Genomic DNA, 19295 nt, shown 5'->3' with positions numbered 1-19295 from the left:
GAGGCCATTCTAATTCCACGGCAAACAATTTCTGATGCTTTCGCTCGGCAACGTTCGCAGCATAGCGATCTCGGTGCAAAGGTAATCTTCGATGTAATGTTCTTAACCGCAAATCTGCCCAGAGATAAACATCATACCGTCGAGTCGGGCTTCCGTGAAAAATGAGGGCTTTCTCCGTACAACAATATTCTAGCCGCGGAATACCTACCTAGCGTGGTGAAAGAAGATTCTAAACTGACTACTTCAGGGAAGCCGAAAAATGCGAAATTCCTCGGCCAGACGACGGGCCGTAGCGAGTAAGAAAAAGACGAACTGAAAGGCTGCCTATTAACTGATAGTCAAGAGGAAGACTAAAAGATTGCCACTTACGAACGACGATGTTTGCGACTTGTTTGCGCTTGATCGCTTGTTTCTTCAGCTTTTTCGAGTCGAAGAGTTGAAATGCTAAATGATATCTTCTAATATATTACACACGTGGTTAGTTAGGTTGGTTATTTTAGATATAAATAATCTTCTTTTCCCTGTCATTTCATTTTTGTCATAAGTTTAATACCTATAAGTGACTATGTTTTGAATACAGGATTGTATAGCCAATGTGCAAACTAATTCAAACTAGCATGAATCAGAATATTATGCACATTATTTTAACGTATAACGGATGATTGATAAAACAATATAAGCCACATTATTCGTTAAATAATTCTACATCACGACACTTACTATCCACTTACACAATTATAATTGAACTAAAATCCAATAGAATACTACAAGCAACTACCATAATTACGTTTATTACAGTTTCTTTTTAAATTAATTCAGGCATATCGCGACTAAACAAGCACCTACGAAAACTCAGAGGATAATAACAAGGGACGTAACGCATCGAAAGCTGTCCGGAGAATATTTGCATTTAACAGGCACGTGCCTCTGACCTGCCTCGCCTTTCCTTTGTTCACCCTAACTCTCCACGTTATTTAATATCGATCATTACTAACATTTCGTACGAACGTGACAACCATGGGAATGAATCGAGAATCGTGACGTATTCAACGTGAGAATTATAGTCAGCGATATCCATTCTTTTATTGAAAACTTGTAGCCTGTCCATAACGTCGCTTGATTATTCCGTCGTTGTTAGCGAATTTTTTTCACATACAATTCCACGTTCATTAGCGACGTTACGCCTGTTGTTCGTTATTGTGCAATTATCAATACGCAAGATAAAGTTCGTTTTAAAATCCACAATGTGTTTGTATGGTAATCATAAAGCTTGTTACCGCAGATTTAGGCCAAAAAATGAGTACACGTATCCCGTTCGTTATTAGATAATAAGTGTGTTTGAGAAATGTTTCTCTTTATTTAAAAAAGAAACAAGTATGAATAAAAAAGTTCGATCGATCGATTTTTTCGATCGGTAATTTTATAGAAATTTTTAGTTCAACAACATCTCAATAAAGTCCAAATTAATTTCTCGTGAAAAAAATTGGATTTGAATAAAAAGTAGAAACATTTCAGGAATATTTTAACAGTGATGCATTCATGAAAGAATCATTAAATGAACTTTAGTGTAAAAATCATTTAAAGAATCATCAGTTTGCTTTGGATAAAATATGTTTTTTGACAAAATATATCAGACGAAAGATAATTTTTACATGGAACAGAGACTTATAATATTTACTGAAGCAACACAAGGTCTGTAGTTTTTACTAAAATAAGAAAACGCTTTATAAAATCCGGTAAAATTCAGTAAACTGATTGTAACGCATTTATTCACCCTCACAAACATATTCTACCAAAACTCACATACTTCCCTTTACACAATTTACAATCTCTACCACGGCTCTCCGATCATTTAAAATTTTAAGTACACCATATTTTACCATATTATACCATGAAAATACACGACGAAAGAAACAACGATACAATAAATATTAAAAAGCCTGCGAACGTTGTCAAACATCGCCAACGAACCAAGTAAAACAAGAAAACACCGGCGTTTACGGAATTTTAAGCGAGGTCGACAAGAACCGATGCCAATGGAGAAAACGTCTGGCAATCAGTCGATAATTAACGCGGTCGAAAGTGAACGAGTTTCGTTGTAACATTGAAGGGAAACTTCGTTCGAATCGCAGACGCTTCGATGCAAATAATCGCGTGGGTTATTAAAACGCGGCCACGCCTCGTTAATACGAAATTCCGGCGATGCGACGTGAAATTTTTCGCTCTATCCGTTCCATGTCGCCTGTTTACTTCCCTTCGATTGTTTGTACGTCGCCGACAGCATCGACGAAACGGCAACGATCGAACGAAAGCGGAATATTAAAAAGCGTAAAAATCAACGGGGTAAGGGATGGTGGAAAGAGTGCGTTTGGTACAGTGGCGCGCGAAAGTATATGAATATTTCTCATAGTAAACTTTTATCATCAAACGTTATGAAATTTCATTAGCATTATAACGAAACACAACTATCACGATAGGTAATATTATATTGGTAAAATCTGAAACCAATCTGGATGTGTATGTGAAAGTTACAATATATTTATTGCAAGGTGTATGTTCAATAAAAAATTAGAATACAGTATGAATAGGCAATTACGTACAAGAGAAATGATGCAACAAGTATTAAAGATAGTAACATTAAATATTGAAGTCCATCGATAATATATAATATATAATGGATAATTGACTTTAAATACTTTTATGATGTCTGTGAAATATACATTTGCATTATATATCCGGTAAGCTTCTACCATGCATTTTCAGGTTTGTTTCAAGCTTTATCAGTATAATCCGTGCATTGGATATTTTGCAATTTTCGTGTACATATGTTCGAATTGATTTCAAACTTTACTAATATAATCACGATGGTCAGATTTCATAATAGCATTAATGAAATTTCAAAATGTTTCGTGTAGTACACACGATATATTCGTAAAGGATGTCTACAAATGTTCGGATACTTTCGTGAGCAACTGTACGTACCCGAAAGCGTGCAGGAACGCGAAATATCTATCTGTCAATGATGGCGCTAAAAAAAGAAACGAACTAGCCTCTGGTGGACGTAATAACTCGAAATGCTCGATATTCAAATTCGTTCGATGTACTTCGAGCAACCGGGCTTATCGAGGAAGTTATGCATACCCGCCGCGATGAAAAGAGCGCGCAATGCTCGTGCGAAACAGTCATAATCCACTTTTGTTTACGGATTTATCCACGCCGCGTTACTTTACTGCTGGAGACAATATGAACGAGCAATACCAGAGAATAAACTCCTTTTTTCCAATCCATCATTCTTGCACCTCTTTTCGAGAGCATGGGGACGATTATTAAATCCAACTCTTAATCGTTACAGTGAGATGGAAATATACGAATTTTAATTTAATTTTATAAATTGTAATTAGTTGAATAAGTCATGATTATAAAGTTTGACGTAACTGAAGATTACTGAGACACTTTGTGTCATATATTAAGACTTGAGAATTATAATAATATTCATATAATATTGTAGTATCGTGAGGAAAAAGCCTGGTTAGAAACTGACCAAAACAATGTCGCCTGTCTTTCAGTCGTTAGTTTACATAGAAAAAAGGCCTATGTGACTAAAGTCACCTAGTTCTTTCGGAGTGTTAACAGGACGGTTTGAATCTAAAAAAAGTTGTTGTTGGTCGAAAAGCGTTGGACGGTTGATCGAGAAGGGGAGTGAGTCGAGAGTTCAGAGTTAATCGAGGAGTCGAAGAGAAGAGTTGTTAGCGTTGTCGAGTTGCGAGAGGTGTTAGCGTTGTTGAGAGTGGAGTTGTTAGCGTTGTCGAGTTGCGTGAGTTACTAGCGTAGCTAAGAGATTGAGTTGTTGGCGTTGTCCAGTTGCGAGAGTGATCGAATTAGAGTAAGACTGTTACATTAGTTCCATATTAAACGATCATCGTTCTCTGTCTCATTAATATCTGTATAACTAGTTTATTATAAATAAATTACAAATAATAAATAGTATCAGAAAAAATTTATCCCTAATTTTTCCGCGATACTACAATATCTAGCAAGATCAGTTAAGAATTTAATTAATAATTTATTAGGAAGGATAATTGTTATTTCATATCCTAGGAACATATTTAATAAATTGTTCGTTGAATATATGTTTGAAAAATATCTAAAATCTCATAGAATTCATTGGCGATTTTTCACAAGATATTTACAGACATTTATTGTAATTAAATAGGAGTTCTTATATTCCTATTTGAGACTGAAGATTTAGCTTATTTAGGAGTTGCTACTTAGGTTAAATTACGTTCTTCGTGATAACTTGATGGGTTGTGTGTTTGCACTAGAGTTGCTTTGAGGAACTGGTGATTAGAGACTCTCATGATTAGAAATCGAATACTACACGTTTACGCAGTCGGTATATTTACTAATACAAATTTGTAACACGAATCCATACAATGTAAATTCATGACGCGATTGAAAATGCTTAGAACACACTGATGATATAAACACATAATATGTAAGCAGATATTATTCATAATAAAGTCCAGATTGTTAGACTCCATCCTTTATTCCCTCTATTAATATCAATATATATAATAATTAATTCTCTATATTCCATCAAAACATACTTCAAATTTCTACAACAAATGATATTTACTTTTAATTTAATCGATACGACATAAAGTACAACTAATACAATCACCAAATCACAAATTGTTATTCCTTCCTAATCACAGCTGTCTGTTCCACCATGAAAAGACGAACGATCGAATAGGGCGGAAAACAGACAAAAAATAGACAACAGAACAGACAACACGAAAGAATTCACTGAGAGCAGAAAAATCTAAATATATCTCGCTTGCTGGTCTCTCACACCTCACAGACCTTTCTATACTTTCTCTTTTCCTCGATACCGTGCTACTTGGACTTCCATTTTTCAAGTCCACGCGGCGCACGGCAGATCCTGCGAAATGATTACAAACGACCCAGGATAACGTCCAATAAAACGTCTCCATCTCGTGTTCCGTACACGTACAGATGATACGCGATGCTCGTCGAGCGAGTCGATATCGGAGAACGCGTATGTCTACGTGGGCTTCACTGCTGTTATATTGTAGTCACGACCACGTGTATACCGGTGCACGCGCGGAAGAAGAAACCATCGTAGCAAGCATTAAAATCGCTTTTATGCCCTTCCATCGACGCGATATCATCCGCGATAAATTCTTGCGAATCCGCTCGAGATTCGTCTCGCGCAGGATCTAATAAAAATTGACCTGGGTTTTATAGCGACGTTGCTGGAAAATTTATAACGCCTAACCCGTTTGTGGGCTGAGTTGTGGTTGTGGCGTATGAGTGTGATTTGAAAAAAATTTATGATTGATTTTTAACTGATTTATATTTCTCTATTGGAATAGGGAAATTGATTTGATTGTTTGATTGTTTCTATAAGGATGTTATTAAGGGTTGTTAGACATTGATTTCTTTTGCAGTGTACGAGAAATTGTCTTTTTAGCAATTAGTAATAATAAAAAAAAATTTATTAGATTATTTCGTAAAGAAAATATAGTGAAGGCGCAATCGTTCGTGAGAGGATTAATATAATTATGACTAAAAAAGTGAAAAGGTTCGTTCTATTAATAACAGTTGAATTTTATAAATTCGTTAATACTAGAAAATTCAATGGAAAATGTATTTTATATCTCGCAATAATTCGGTCACGTAAAATTGTAATGTCACGTGACGTTAATGTAAAAAATTGATATTTCGTACGAAGTGTTAATGGATCATAAGTAGAGTGTATAAAATTTCAATCAGGTTTTTACCTACCCCGAAAGGCACATTACAAAATATGAAAAATTTTAAAAAGTATAAATCTGACCGCATGTAATCACTTAAGAGTCGATAAAGTATAGGGTTTTAGCTTTCTCGAAACGCGGTCGACGAGTTCCGTTGGCAATGGATGCTCGTTTTTCTGTCACACTGCCAAATAAATCTTAACCGGTTTATACTTCAAGCATCGGGAACACACATGTACGTTATAGTGTCTTTACGTTGTAAACGCGTACGAACATGAAGAATTACATAAACACTTGTATGATTGTTGCAACACAGCCATCGTTTCGTACTTGAATCTCAAATACCACTTGATAGCTATCTTGTAACCTGTCGAACGGAATTTTGCTAATTACACGTAAGACATTACTTACATGCTTGTCAATTAGCAAAGATATTTGCTATTTTGCAGATTTTTAAAGGATATATCACAACATATAATTATTATAACTTACTGTATTATTATAATTCTTGCTAGTTGCATCGTCTGAACAAATATTAGCTAAAATTTATAATATGAGAAATATAAAAAGATACCATAAGTTTACAAAATGGATTTATATCTAATAAGAACAATGAATAGCTATAATAAGTACCACAGCATAGATGACTGTCATCAACGTAATAAAAAGCTACTAAAATTCATAGCCTACCAATGTTAAACTTTCTTTTATCTGCCACCGTATATTGCATAGCAACCCTCCACGAATATTATATCAAATTATAATCGACGAATTGTTTCATTAGTACTTTAAATTAATTGTCACATTTCATGTGAAACCAGAAAATGTCCTAACACCTATGAAAAAGAATACATACAGCTTTAATCGTTTCATCCACTAACTATCATGGATAAAAATCTGATTAAATTTTCGAAATTACCAAACATTATTTATCCATTACAACATCGTCAAGCTTCCATCTTAAGCATATCAAAAATTATGTTTATTTATCATACGCCAAAAACCACGAGAGACAAATACCATCATTGCTCTAAAGTAAACTAACAATAAAGTAAACGCATAGTGACAGTATCCAGAGCAGTGGTTATTTTACCAAATAGGTTAGCGTGATCAAGACGCGTTCAGGGCCGTACAAAAATCAAACTACCCCGTCACGAGTTTCCAAAGTGAAAGTGGAAACGAGTGGTTGAACTATGACGCCCTGATGTGTCGTGACTGTGCTGTGTTATAAGACACTGTTGCACGCGAATGAAGTGGCAAAAGTACTTGATTACGAAGTAATAATCAAACTGAAATCGCGATTCAGCATTGCATAATCACAGAAAATACGCGTGGTGCGACGTATTTTTACCAATTACATCGGATCTTCTTTTTCACTCTCACTTTGTCTAAAACGCATTGTCAAACGAGATTTGCAGAGATTTCACGACGGTTGCCGCTTAGGCGATTGGTCGCGTGACGTGGAACGATTACGCGTTCGTGTATTGACGCGTGTCGTTAACAGATCCGTGAAATCCCGAAGGCAGACCGTGAAGAACAAACGAGCGTGGTGAGACGAAAATCAATTGCCGACCATCACAATTCACGCCTTTCTAAGTAGCAGGGATTGAATAGACAGAAATGATGGATAAACGATACAGAAGAAAGACAGAGGAATGGTATTGGCGATTTCTTTGAATGGTTAACTCCCTGATCATATCGAAATGGATTTTTTTTAGGAGCAAACGAGATAATATTCTGCTGAAAATAATCGATTACTTATAATCAAAATAAAAATAAAATTTAGATTCGAAATTGTCCTTTTATTTATATTCCTTTGCTAACTAATTCAGAACTAATTCAGAATACATTATTCTATATATTTGTTAATAATTAACTTAAATCAGGTATTTAAGAAATTGTGTATAATAGTTCGAGTAGACTTACGCAAGATTCACAAGATTAATCAAATTAAATTAAAGAACGAATTAAATAGATTCTTTTTAGTAGTTGTATGTTACCTTGTACGAAATAGCACGTAACCTAGAAACGATTCTGCATTTTGTCACGCACACTTAAGACCAAGTTCGGCACGCGATGAATAGAAATGTATGTGAACACGTAGCACGATAATATGTAAAATTACCTTCGGAACACATAACTGAAATGAAAGCTTAATTAAATCGAGTTTGCAATTTAACTTTATGACTAACATAATGTCTGTGCTGTTTTTAAATGAATTAATTTTGATGTTATTGAATTTATATTGAAATATATTGAAATAATAATACGTTACAATCAACAAACCAACCGGCTAATCAGAAATACAATCGGTCTTCCAAACCATTACTTGAGTCATCATCTCCATCACCTTCTCTGCACGGCAATCAAACAATTCACCCAAGTTTACAGCGAAGCTTCAGCAATAACAGTTGCCCAATTACATCATCCCTACCATTTCCATCTATTATACTCTAATTGGAGCAGACATGCTCAACCATTTCGCTCAACCATTCGCAATTACGAAAACTTCCACCAAAACTCTCGTTCAGGCAACCGTAAAGAAAATTCATTTTGACAACTCGGATACTAATTCAATTCAAAGTTAGCGGCTAGTAATTAATCACATAACCCGGCAGCTTACATTTAGTCTAAAATCGTGACAGATATACAACACGGTTATGGACACCGTGACGATCTAATTCGCAACAAAATCTCATAAACGTTTCTTACAAGTATTTCTCATAAACATGTTTACAGTCATCTTCCGAGGATCCTAATCGTTCCAACAGTTTCAAGGAAAATCTTCTCCCCGATCTTCGTGCGCTTCTCATTCTCAAATTCCCATTTCAACATTCCCATTTTCTCTGCGCCTTCCGAAATCCTAGAAAATTCTCCCTCTTCATCTAAGACGATCTAAGTTGCGCTTCGAATTTCAAGTAACGCGCAATTAAAACACTACGAAAAAAAGGTCAAAGTGGCGAAATATGCGAACAACGATCAGGAGGGCATACTGGCTCGTTTAGGACGAGATGCAACGTGGATGATAACGTGATTGTCGCATTTGGCTACGCGGCGGTATTGCGTGTCGCTACAACGAAAGGATATCAATACACACCATACGCAGAGGGAAATTGCGGTATATTCAACGGGCGAAATATTCCAAAATAGGTTGGCCGTTGTAGGTCGTGCACCGTTTGCCGGTGCGTGCAGGGAACCGCGTGCAACCGGTGAACGGGGCTCTCCTCGCTCGAAATTAGATTGCGCTCACGTTACTCGCGGCAAAAGTTCACGGCACCGTGCGGTTAACGGTTCCGCCGTGTTCCACGGCTAGGTCAGGCATACGTGCCGCGAGCTCGCTCCGATGTCGAATCGAATTTACGTGTCATGCATCACGAGTACCCTCTAGCCGTTTGTTTCGAGTTATTCAGTCTCCGTTTCAACTCGTACGAGCACGCGACTCTTCCAACTGCGCACGATTCAATCACCGGCGGAGATAATCGAGATTCGATGAAACATGGAAATTATTAACACTTTATACGCAGCCGATAGAGAATATTCCGTGTTTACATTCGCAACACTTAACTGTGGCCAACGGGGATATTCCGACAACTTCGTACATTATGTGAAGTTGTGACTATTACAGTCGAGATCTATAAAGGATAAGTTGCAACAATTGCGGCTCAGATCAGTTAAAGTTCAGAGTTCAGATTGGTCGACAAAGTTCTCTTTTAGAGAAAGAGAATAAGAATGTATTTTTGTATCAGTTATTAAATACAGTAATTATTATCTCATTCGACCTGAGGCTGAATGAGAGTGAGAATGAGAAAGCTATGTAAATTAATCTCATTTTGTAGCCGACAAGCAAAAATTAATGAAAAAAATATATGTACATTACTTCATTTGACATTCTAAAAACCGAAACCCAACCCAACTGCCTGCAACTCGACGTGCCTACGAAACGTTGTTAACAGAGGTATTGTTGAATAACATATGATCGATCGAAGTTGCCAATTTTTATCTACATTGCATTGAAAAAGAGAACTACGTGTCGATCTAATTCCGAAAGGATAGTGAATCGGTTTTCCCGAGTTAGAAACTTGTCTGACGTTCCACGTTGCATGGCGCCACACCTAACGGTGTTCTTTATAGAACATTGTGCTTGAACTTTCGATCTTAATCTCTCGTACATTGCATTGTATTAACATTTCAAAGTGGCGTTACCATAAGATCATTATCAGCTGAAATCTTTGTGCAATCAGATATTAGTGCTACATACTTGCATAATTGCTGCGAATATTTAAAGATCTATTCTTCCTTTCTCTGAAAACATTACTTTTTTCAGGATACATATCAAATAACTTATGGTAGGAAATGAACATTGGAAAGTATTTATTTGAAAATACATACGGATATCATTAATGAGCCTCCGTTAAAGAGTTTCAGAAACCGAGCACATAAAAACGAGAAGCGCGTTCAACGAGCATATAAATCGAGGTTGCGTTCGAAAAATACACAAACCAATTTAAAAAGATCAACGTCGAAACGATTTGGTGGTGTTTTTTTTTCACGGTTTTGTTTCCAACTGAAAATACACATCTCCTCGGGGCAAGGTGAAAAGGCAAATTGATTCGTTCGATGGTACGTTACGAATATATGTATATTCAAGCGAGTGGCGTACGCGTTGTCGATACACCTTCCTCCCAATAAAAACATTAACGGCGAATTAACGATCCAACAGGGGAAAATACGTACAAATTTAACAAGCTGCACGGTCAAATGGATCGCAAATACGTCGAATGTCCTGTTTACCGAGCGTATTTTCTAAGCTTTTCGCTCGAAAATCGAACATTCTTATTGGATTCTCCGCGGATAAATCGTTCATTCTTTAAAGGGAATCCTGATTAAACCATCTGAATTTCTACCTCCTATTATCACACTGAAATAAGTGTACTGAATATTCGAGACAACAAACAGAATGTAAATGCGATTGAATCGCGTGGATGTCTGGAACGATGTCTTGCGGTATATGGCATTGGAAATGTTCCACGTGTTCAACGAAACTTAATCAGACGCATAAATAGATTCTTACGTGAAGAGGAAATAATTTATTATATATGGAGCTTAACGGATGCTCTTTTAAGAGTTCTGAGTTGAAGTTCTTTAGTCTTCGTGTTTCAATTGATTATGTTTGGATAATTACAAAAAGATTCCAAATTAAAGACATCGTTATAATGAAGGATCTGAACAAAAAGGAATTTAAGATTAAAAATAATTAAAGGATCGATATTTCTTTCGTAATGTTAATTAACAACTGCTATTATTCTATCATAAATGACTATGTAACAACAATTTGTGTCAGATATGGTTAGGCTAATTGCCAATTTATATTCTAACTTATAATTCTATGTAATTTATTATAACATTTATTATAACCTTTTATTTTTAATTCGCCTCTGGTTGTTAAAGTCACGCGATGTAATGACGCTACTCGAGGACTAACTCATAATTCAATATTTCTAATATTTCTTAACAGATTTCAACCTTCAGCAGTAAATTTAATACCAAAGATGGAGAGGGAAGCATCAGCCATTATCCTTTAAGAAAAGAACGATTTCCTAGTACATCGAAGGCTTTGGTATCCTGATTTTTCAAGAGGATGAGGTTGATCGATCTCTTATTTCCAATTACTCCTGACAACAATTCGCTAACAGCTAGCAAACCGGTCTCTATCGATCGAACAGCGATTCAACGCGCAAAACGCAACGAAACGCGCGTTTCAATCGCCGCAACCGGGCCGATTAGGACGCAACCATGATTAGCATCATAAACTTTTCACAGGGCCGCGTTTAATTCCAACGAGCGGAAACGGTTCACCGGAATGGGAATCGGAATTGACGCGCCGATAGATTCGATGCCGCGGTTTACGTGTAACCGATTAAACTACACCGAGCGCCGACTCATCTGCTTCGAAAACCGGATATGTCTCTACGAAGAGAGAATTCCGCTGTCGTTGCAGCCGGAATTGAAACTGGAATCCCCTCTTGGTGGACTGTTACAGCTTTACACAACCGCTCGTTTTTCCACATTTTCAACTTTACAGGTCTCCATACATTTTTAACCTCTTACTGTTAAAATCTTTTCACTTCGCCTATCAACAAAAACGTGATACGATAGCATCCTTTTAAAATGAATTTTGACATTTCGATCTAACACATCGTAAGATGGGTTTAGAAGGGTTGGCAAGTGACAGAAGTTAATCGTCAGGTGTTTGCAACAAGTGAACTGTCGTCAAACGGTTAAAGTTTCTCTCTTCTTCTTCCAATTACATAAAGTAGAGAATTTTAACAAATGTTAGATTTAGAAAAATATATTTTTGAAAAGCCTTATTGAGAGATAAAATTCTGTTATCATTCACTCTTGCAGCTATCATCATAGATATAGAAATGCGTTATCGTTAACTCTTACAAATAAGCACATTAACGATATTTTTGCAAATGATCAATTTTCAATTGGACTTTAATATCAGCCGTTTTCATAAGTATCATGATAAAAACGATGTTATCCAAATAAAAAGAAAAAGAAAAGAATTCGAAACGTATTTCACCAATTTGATTACTCTGTCCTATGTAAAAGTAAATGTTCATTAAGCATTCATTCAGTTAGACCATCGAACTTCATCTTCCTGTAAGATCTTCTATATATTCTACATGCATCTTCCAAAGATAGTTTCTTACTGTTACAGGAAGTACAACAGAGTTCGAATAGGCGCTTAATCGACTAGACGAATTTGTGACATGAAGTAACTGCCACTGACACTAACTAAGTACCAAGAACGTAGGTTTTGGTTATATACCTACATAATAGAGTATTTAACGAGGGCGCAGGTTGACCTCAGCTCTTAGTTACTAGATGAGTAAGTCAAACTTCGCGCGAGATTGAACTCTGGAATAGAGAGTGTAGGTACTTACCGGACAATGAATAATACCTTTGGAAAATCACCACTGTGGTGAGTTTATCATTCGATCAAATTTAATGAATCGTAATAGAGAAATGGTGGGACATTGGGTGTTATTTATCAGACGCAACTATGCTGGTATAATCGACCTCAAATGCAACAATATCGCACATTAATCTGAGGAGATCGTCATAGGATAGACAAAACTGTAACTATTCTTGAACTTGAAATTAGTAAGAAGGAAATATAGAAATTACATTCTTTTCAGGATACTTGAAGTACTTTAGTACTTCAAAGTACTACTTGAAATAATTTTTTATTTGAAGAACGTCAAACATTAATATAAAAAATTGTAATACGAAGGCTAACTTCTTTATGAAAAGAATCCGACGATACAAATTATTATTCTATTTTCCGCTCCCAAATTTTTCGTTCCGCTTTCAATCGTTATTTCCGATTTCAATTCAGTGAAAGTGAAGCCATATGATATTTCTTCACTTTACTCGTTCAACGTTTAGAGTCCGAGAGTATGAGATATTTTACTCATTTTTGAAAGGACAAAAAACTTCCGACTTTCTATCGTTAAACGTGTAATTTATCTTTCGCGCATCACCTGGATTTCTTGCTTCCGAAATATTGCATGCTGCTCACGTAAAAGTTTCCTGAATGAGAAAACGTTAGAAGAAATCCACTGAAAGTTTCTCGACTAAATAAACCGTAGACCGTGGCCTCCGGTTAAAAATTTTAATCCTTCCGCAAGAGCACGAACTCAAAACTGCAACTTCTACGCTTCTTAGGAAAGCTGGCTGTAACTATAAAAATTTAATCCAATCGGAAAAACAGCGAAAGTACCTCGCGAAAAACGATTTTCTTATATTGTTAAGGAAAAAGAAATCGAATTAATAGAACTTTTTATGCAGCTTATTGCTTTCTTTAAAATAAAACAGTTTCCGGGACAATTAATAAATACATGGTAATAATTGAGGATCACGTAAGGAAGATCCAAGTCCGATTTTTTAATTTTTTTATTTGAATGCTATTTGTCCAATTAAAAGACTGTACTGTATATATTCTTTGAAGAGAACCCATAATCTAATTTAATGAAAAGAACAATTTTTGTAATTTGTGATTTTTTTCAAGATATTGAATTCCAATTTAATTAATTTATTAGATTTAAATTTGTCTTTAATTGTCTTTAATTAGATATAATGCTTATATTATATACAACAAATTATAGGAGGTTAATTTAATTTATTTTAATTTAAGTTTACCTTTTGAAATGTTACAAATTTGTATTTAAAAAATTAAAAAATTAATCCATCGCAAAATTAAGAATTCAGTTCGAATTCTCTGCTGGCGAAATATTCTGTCAACAATTATGGGTATGGCTAGAGAATTCCAAGACGATTACAGATCCATTGATGCGACAACGTTCGCATATTTCCACGTGCACAACAGTTCATTGAGCGATAAACAAGCAGCCGTAATGAAAGATAAAAGGAACAAAGCTAGATGCGACTGCGGCCTTGCATTAGCGAATATTTATAGAACCGATTGAATTTAATTACCAGGCGAGAAAACGCCGGCATTGTGTGCATGAAATCATTGAGACAAGCCTGTGCCCGATTAACTAACAAAAAATATCCCTTTCTACGGTACAACGAATTATTCGAGAGAAAGTAAAGTGTTAGAATAATCTGTATGAGCTTTAAATTCATCGTATTTCTATACGTATACATAAATTCATAAGTCAGTCGGTTAAATATAATATTACGTATAAAATGTAAGTGAAATGAAATATGGGGAATATAATTAAAGGAGAGAATATTAGTAATGTAAAAAATTGTAGAACACCAAATTTAATAAAGCGAGGCAATTTAACAAATTATACCAGAGTGTATGGCGATATGATGAATATGAAATTACCGAAGAGAGTTAAGTACATAAAATTAAATAATTAAAATTTACTTTTACTTTATACTTGCCTACAAGTATATATCTAGAGTAAGTCGAATAAATCAAACATGTACTACAACACGGTAAGATTGCTATCTCAAAAGAAATATGCAAGATAAAAAGTTACAACTACTGAATCTTATGGAATTATTTCATCGCGAAGCTCTTAGCTTTATCTTCATGATTCATCGCTTCAATCATCACTGATTGATTTTTAAGCGATAAATGAGATAAGAAAGATTTTGTATGGCAATGAGAAAATAATTACAGTTCGTGTTCATAATGAATCATAAAATAATAATAATTTGCCATTACTTTATTACTGAAACATCTTCAAAGATACGATATGTATATAAAACATATAATCAAATTCGTAGGATGCCAATTTCAGTTTAAATTGAGAATCGATGAAGATATACCTAGTTATGTACTTAAACATCTCGCTTTAGTATCTAATAAACATAGAATCATATATAAATAATTCCTCAAATTGTCTTTAAACCTTCGTACGTACAAACATCTCAAATATCGCTTTACACAGAAAATACAAATTTTCCAAATGGCTCGCGTTACACATAAAAGTCAACTTTCAAAGGAAATAGATTCATCCGATAGTTTTAAAGCACAAAGTACGATCTCGCTTGAGGTATCGAATGAGAGCCTCCTATTGAATCGGATGAATTGGAAACGCGTCATCAATTTTAGAAAGTGAGTAGAAATGTGTAGCTCGTACAATCAAAAAGAGAGGGGGGAAAGGGAATAAAAGAAAGAAAAATATTCGTGAAAAAACAGGTTAACGAGCCAGTAGCGATGCACAGATCTGCGAAATCAATGATCCATGATATTTCTGCGATACGATGACGTTAAAAATCGACGATGAAAACCAAAGCGTTTACACTGGAATGGCACGAAGCGTTTAATAGAGCGATAAATAGATAATAGCGCAGCAAGCCATTCATAAAGCATGAAAATGAGCGTCCTACCGGAAATTCGATGAATACGCGATCGATGAACAGACCTGATGCTTTGCAGAGACGAAAATCGTCGTGAAAAATTTACCGCTTAAAGCGGATCGGGGTTTGAATCGACGAAATGTCGTTTATTATAAAGAGGATTCGTTCGATGGAGCAGCAATTTAAAACCCGTTACGTGGACCAAAAACAAACCAATCGAAACGTTCGTTTTTCGTCGATTGAAAATATACACAAACGATCGTTGTATTGAAAGCAACGAAAATCCTTTTAATATCGCGGATAACAATTTATAGAATGGTTATTACACTATTCTAGAGAAAGTAATAGTATATTATTACATACTCCTATGTTTAAATAAGTTGTATATCAAGAATTAAAATATGAAATTTTGAACAGGACACGTTGACTACGTTAGCCTTTTGGTTTTATGGATAACATTTTACGATACTACGAAACTAATGAAAAATGCTCTTAGTGATAAATAATCCCTAAAAAGTTAACACGCGTAAAATTAAAAGAAACTCGTATTAAAACAGCCACTGGTAACTTCCAGTTAAGATAAAATACTTAAAATTCTGTAGCTAACACATCATTCAAAATACAATATGTTTCCACATTCAATAACATGATATATCTTCCGATTGTTTGTACGTTTCATTATTTGCTTCGGTTCGAAGAATAGACTTTGAAAACGCACTACGTTTTCCAGAACAACCTAATAAAAAAGAACAATTGAATTCGCTTGCAATACTCTGAATTCAGTCAGAGAAAAAAATAACTTCGGCCCGTTAAACGCTCGTTTCGGTGTACACCGGAGAATTATGCGAATTGCATGGCTGATGGATCAATCTCGATTCCACCATACAATTTCCCACGAAAACAAAAACAACCGACGAATTCATGCAAATTACAACGCGAAACGAGTTACATTGTCCGTTTCCGTTTTTCTGTTTCCTTGAAAATTTATGTCGCATTGAAAACACGTCGAAGTCTATTTTCCAACATATTCGCGTACCGCTTAACGCCTGGCATACGATGCGGTGTGCTAATTTTATTTACAGATTTTCTAACGCCAGTGACTTACAAATATACTCGAACACTTGCAACCATCTTTCATGAGTACATTATGTGCGTTACATGGAACATTTTGACATTTCATTGGCACTGTTATGGGACACAACTATCATGATTAGACTGATAATATTCAGAACATATCTGAAAATATACCTAGGAGCTGCAAGATATTTAGTGCAAGTACGTATTTTGTAAAGATCATAAAATATTTAAACAGTCAGCTATACATTATATTAATAAATCTCAATATTCAATTGAAACATATTTAGCGCTCATTATACGTTTAAGATGGCTATTCATATTACACACATGTTATATGTACATATATTTCCAATAGATATCTTGCAATTTCTACACACATTTTCAGATCGATTTCACTTTTTATCAATATCGAAATTACTGCACATTTTGTAGAAATATGTAGATAATTAAATAATACGAAATTACTAAAAAAACAAATAATACGAAATATATTTAAATCGGTCGCATTGACGTATATATATCATATCCTTAATACCAGAAATATTAATATTATTACCTCATATACCAGAAAAATTTAACAGATTATTCATCGAAGAACTGCAAATTTTTATGCACTTACAGGAAATTTGAAGATATAGAAATGTACAGAATACACACAATATGTAAAGATATATAAAACACTCAAAATATAGTACTCGTTACAATATTTAACAGGTGGCACAAATTTCTGAGCCTACATTTCATTTTTTTTTTAATTATGTTTGTAAAAGTATAGCATAAATGTCCGCAGCCTGTTATGGAACGAGCCAATGCCTTGTTACTAAATGAAAAAAAAATACTCACCTCTTTCACCTTGTTCCTTCGTTCCCTGGCGATGGGGTCTTTGTCTTCTCCACCGACCGTCAAAGGAAGTTTACTCGCAGACGCAGGCGGTACGGTTTCCAAAACGTCATCCTTCCGGTGAAGCACTAACGACGATGAACTACTCGCACGCACACGCGAATCACCATTCACTTCCGGTTTCTCCAGCGTCTTCTGTTGCTGATACTCCTCGTCGATTTTCGCCTAAAAATCCGGTCAGATCGAATTGCGACTCGAGATTTTTCGAACGACGGATTTTTAATTGATCGCATGCGCAAATTTCGAGGACAAAAATTGAGAATCGATTGAAAACCGATGATCTCTCGTTGAGCTAGTCTCTATAGAATTCACCGATCGAAGAAGCTTGTCTTCTCGATATGAGATTCGAAACTGAATGTCTGATTTTCTAATTTATGAATTTGAAACGACCACCAGAGTGGAATGAACACAAAACACGGAATGATGAATAGAGCGACAGAGAAGAAAATTGAGTGAAAAAGATGTACTTCGGTTCAATGTTTGGGATAATTTGAGATTGCGTTTCTTATTTATGCAAGTAAATGATGTTTATATTAATGGATCTTGCGTGCAATTGATTGTTTTTGAAAGAATATTAATTAAAAATACTGTTCAGGCAGACATTCCATTCTTTTATTTCAAGCTATAAAAACTAATGAAACAAATTATAAAATTGGTATTAGCCTGAGTTGTTCTATTAACGTGAATCTTCTTCTGTGTAGAGAGCGTTCTATCATAATGTATCCAGATGTCTGTTTTCCGAATATTTAAAAAAATATTTTCAATGAAATTTATTCTGTTTCGAAAAAGATATTCGTTTTATAGATTCAGAGAAATCTCATCCTTATATTTTTTGGAAGTACTTGTATTTAGGGAAATAATTGTATGACAAGATTATAATAAGATACTATGCATATCTTAAATAACGAATCGTTCAATTACAAAGCTATTTGAACAGCTGATTCTCTAAACTCCAAAGGTATCAAACACAAGCGTAGTGTAAACATATTGAACATTAACTCGAAACGTGAAAGAAATGGGTATCTGATCAAGCGTATAAAGAGATGAAAAAGTAAAGTTCCGAAAAATTCGTTCAATTTTCATAAATAATTAAATATATTCAGCATCAACTCGTAAGAAAAAAAAAGGGGATATCTGATCAAGAGTAAAAAAGTATGGCAAATATTCGAAACAACGATACAATGACTGGAAAAAGTGTTAGTTCAATTTTCACGAAATGGAACATCGATGTCAATTATTCAAGGTACGGGATGCTTGAGCTGGAGAAGAGGTCAGTAACATGCGACACAGTCTCTTTGAATCATGAAACGTTCCCATTTATTCAACAAACGATTCCATTTATTTTCCCAGTCGTTTACAATACAGTTTATCAACGTGCGCTCGGCCAGATTACCCATTTTCCCGGTTTCGAGCGACGTTCACTTGCGGTTTATACAAAATTTTCGTCTTAAGGACGCGAAGAGCCGTGATACGCGCCGCTTCAATGAAAATCAAATTTTCCCAAACCGCTCGAATGAAAATCAAATTTTTCCAGACCGCACGAATGAAAATGAAATTTCCCCAGACAGCTCGAGAGATCTTGGACCGCGCATTTATTCGAATACCGCCATCCGAACGCAATTTCGGCTCGAACACGCTTCTTTCGCTTCGCTTCTCTCGGATAACGTTGCTCTCGACAGTCTCGAACGTCTAGTC

The 19295-nt window shown here is 35.3% G+C and overlaps 1 protein-coding gene across 1 annotated transcript in view; it reads right to left on the bottom strand.

Annotated features, from left to right (window-relative positions):
• LOC100646409 (mannosyl-oligosaccharide 1,2-alpha-mannosidase IA) overlaps positions 1–19295 on the bottom strand; it is a 702484-nt gene that overhangs the window by 676786 nt on the left and 6403 nt on the right. Inside the window, exon 2 of the mRNA XM_012308263.3 lies at positions 17544–17765. Coding sequence (XP_012163653.1) covers positions 17544–17765 — 222 coding nt within the window. The remainder of the gene's footprint in view (positions 1–17543; positions 17766–19295) is intronic.

The sequence above is a fragment of the Bombus terrestris genome, chromosome 4, assembly GCF_910591885.1.
Source record: "Bombus terrestris chromosome 4, iyBomTerr1.2, whole genome shotgun sequence".
NCBI lineage: Eukaryota > Metazoa > Arthropoda > Insecta > Hymenoptera > Apidae > Bombus > Bombus terrestris.
This window is presented reverse-complemented; position numbering and strand designations above follow the sequence as displayed.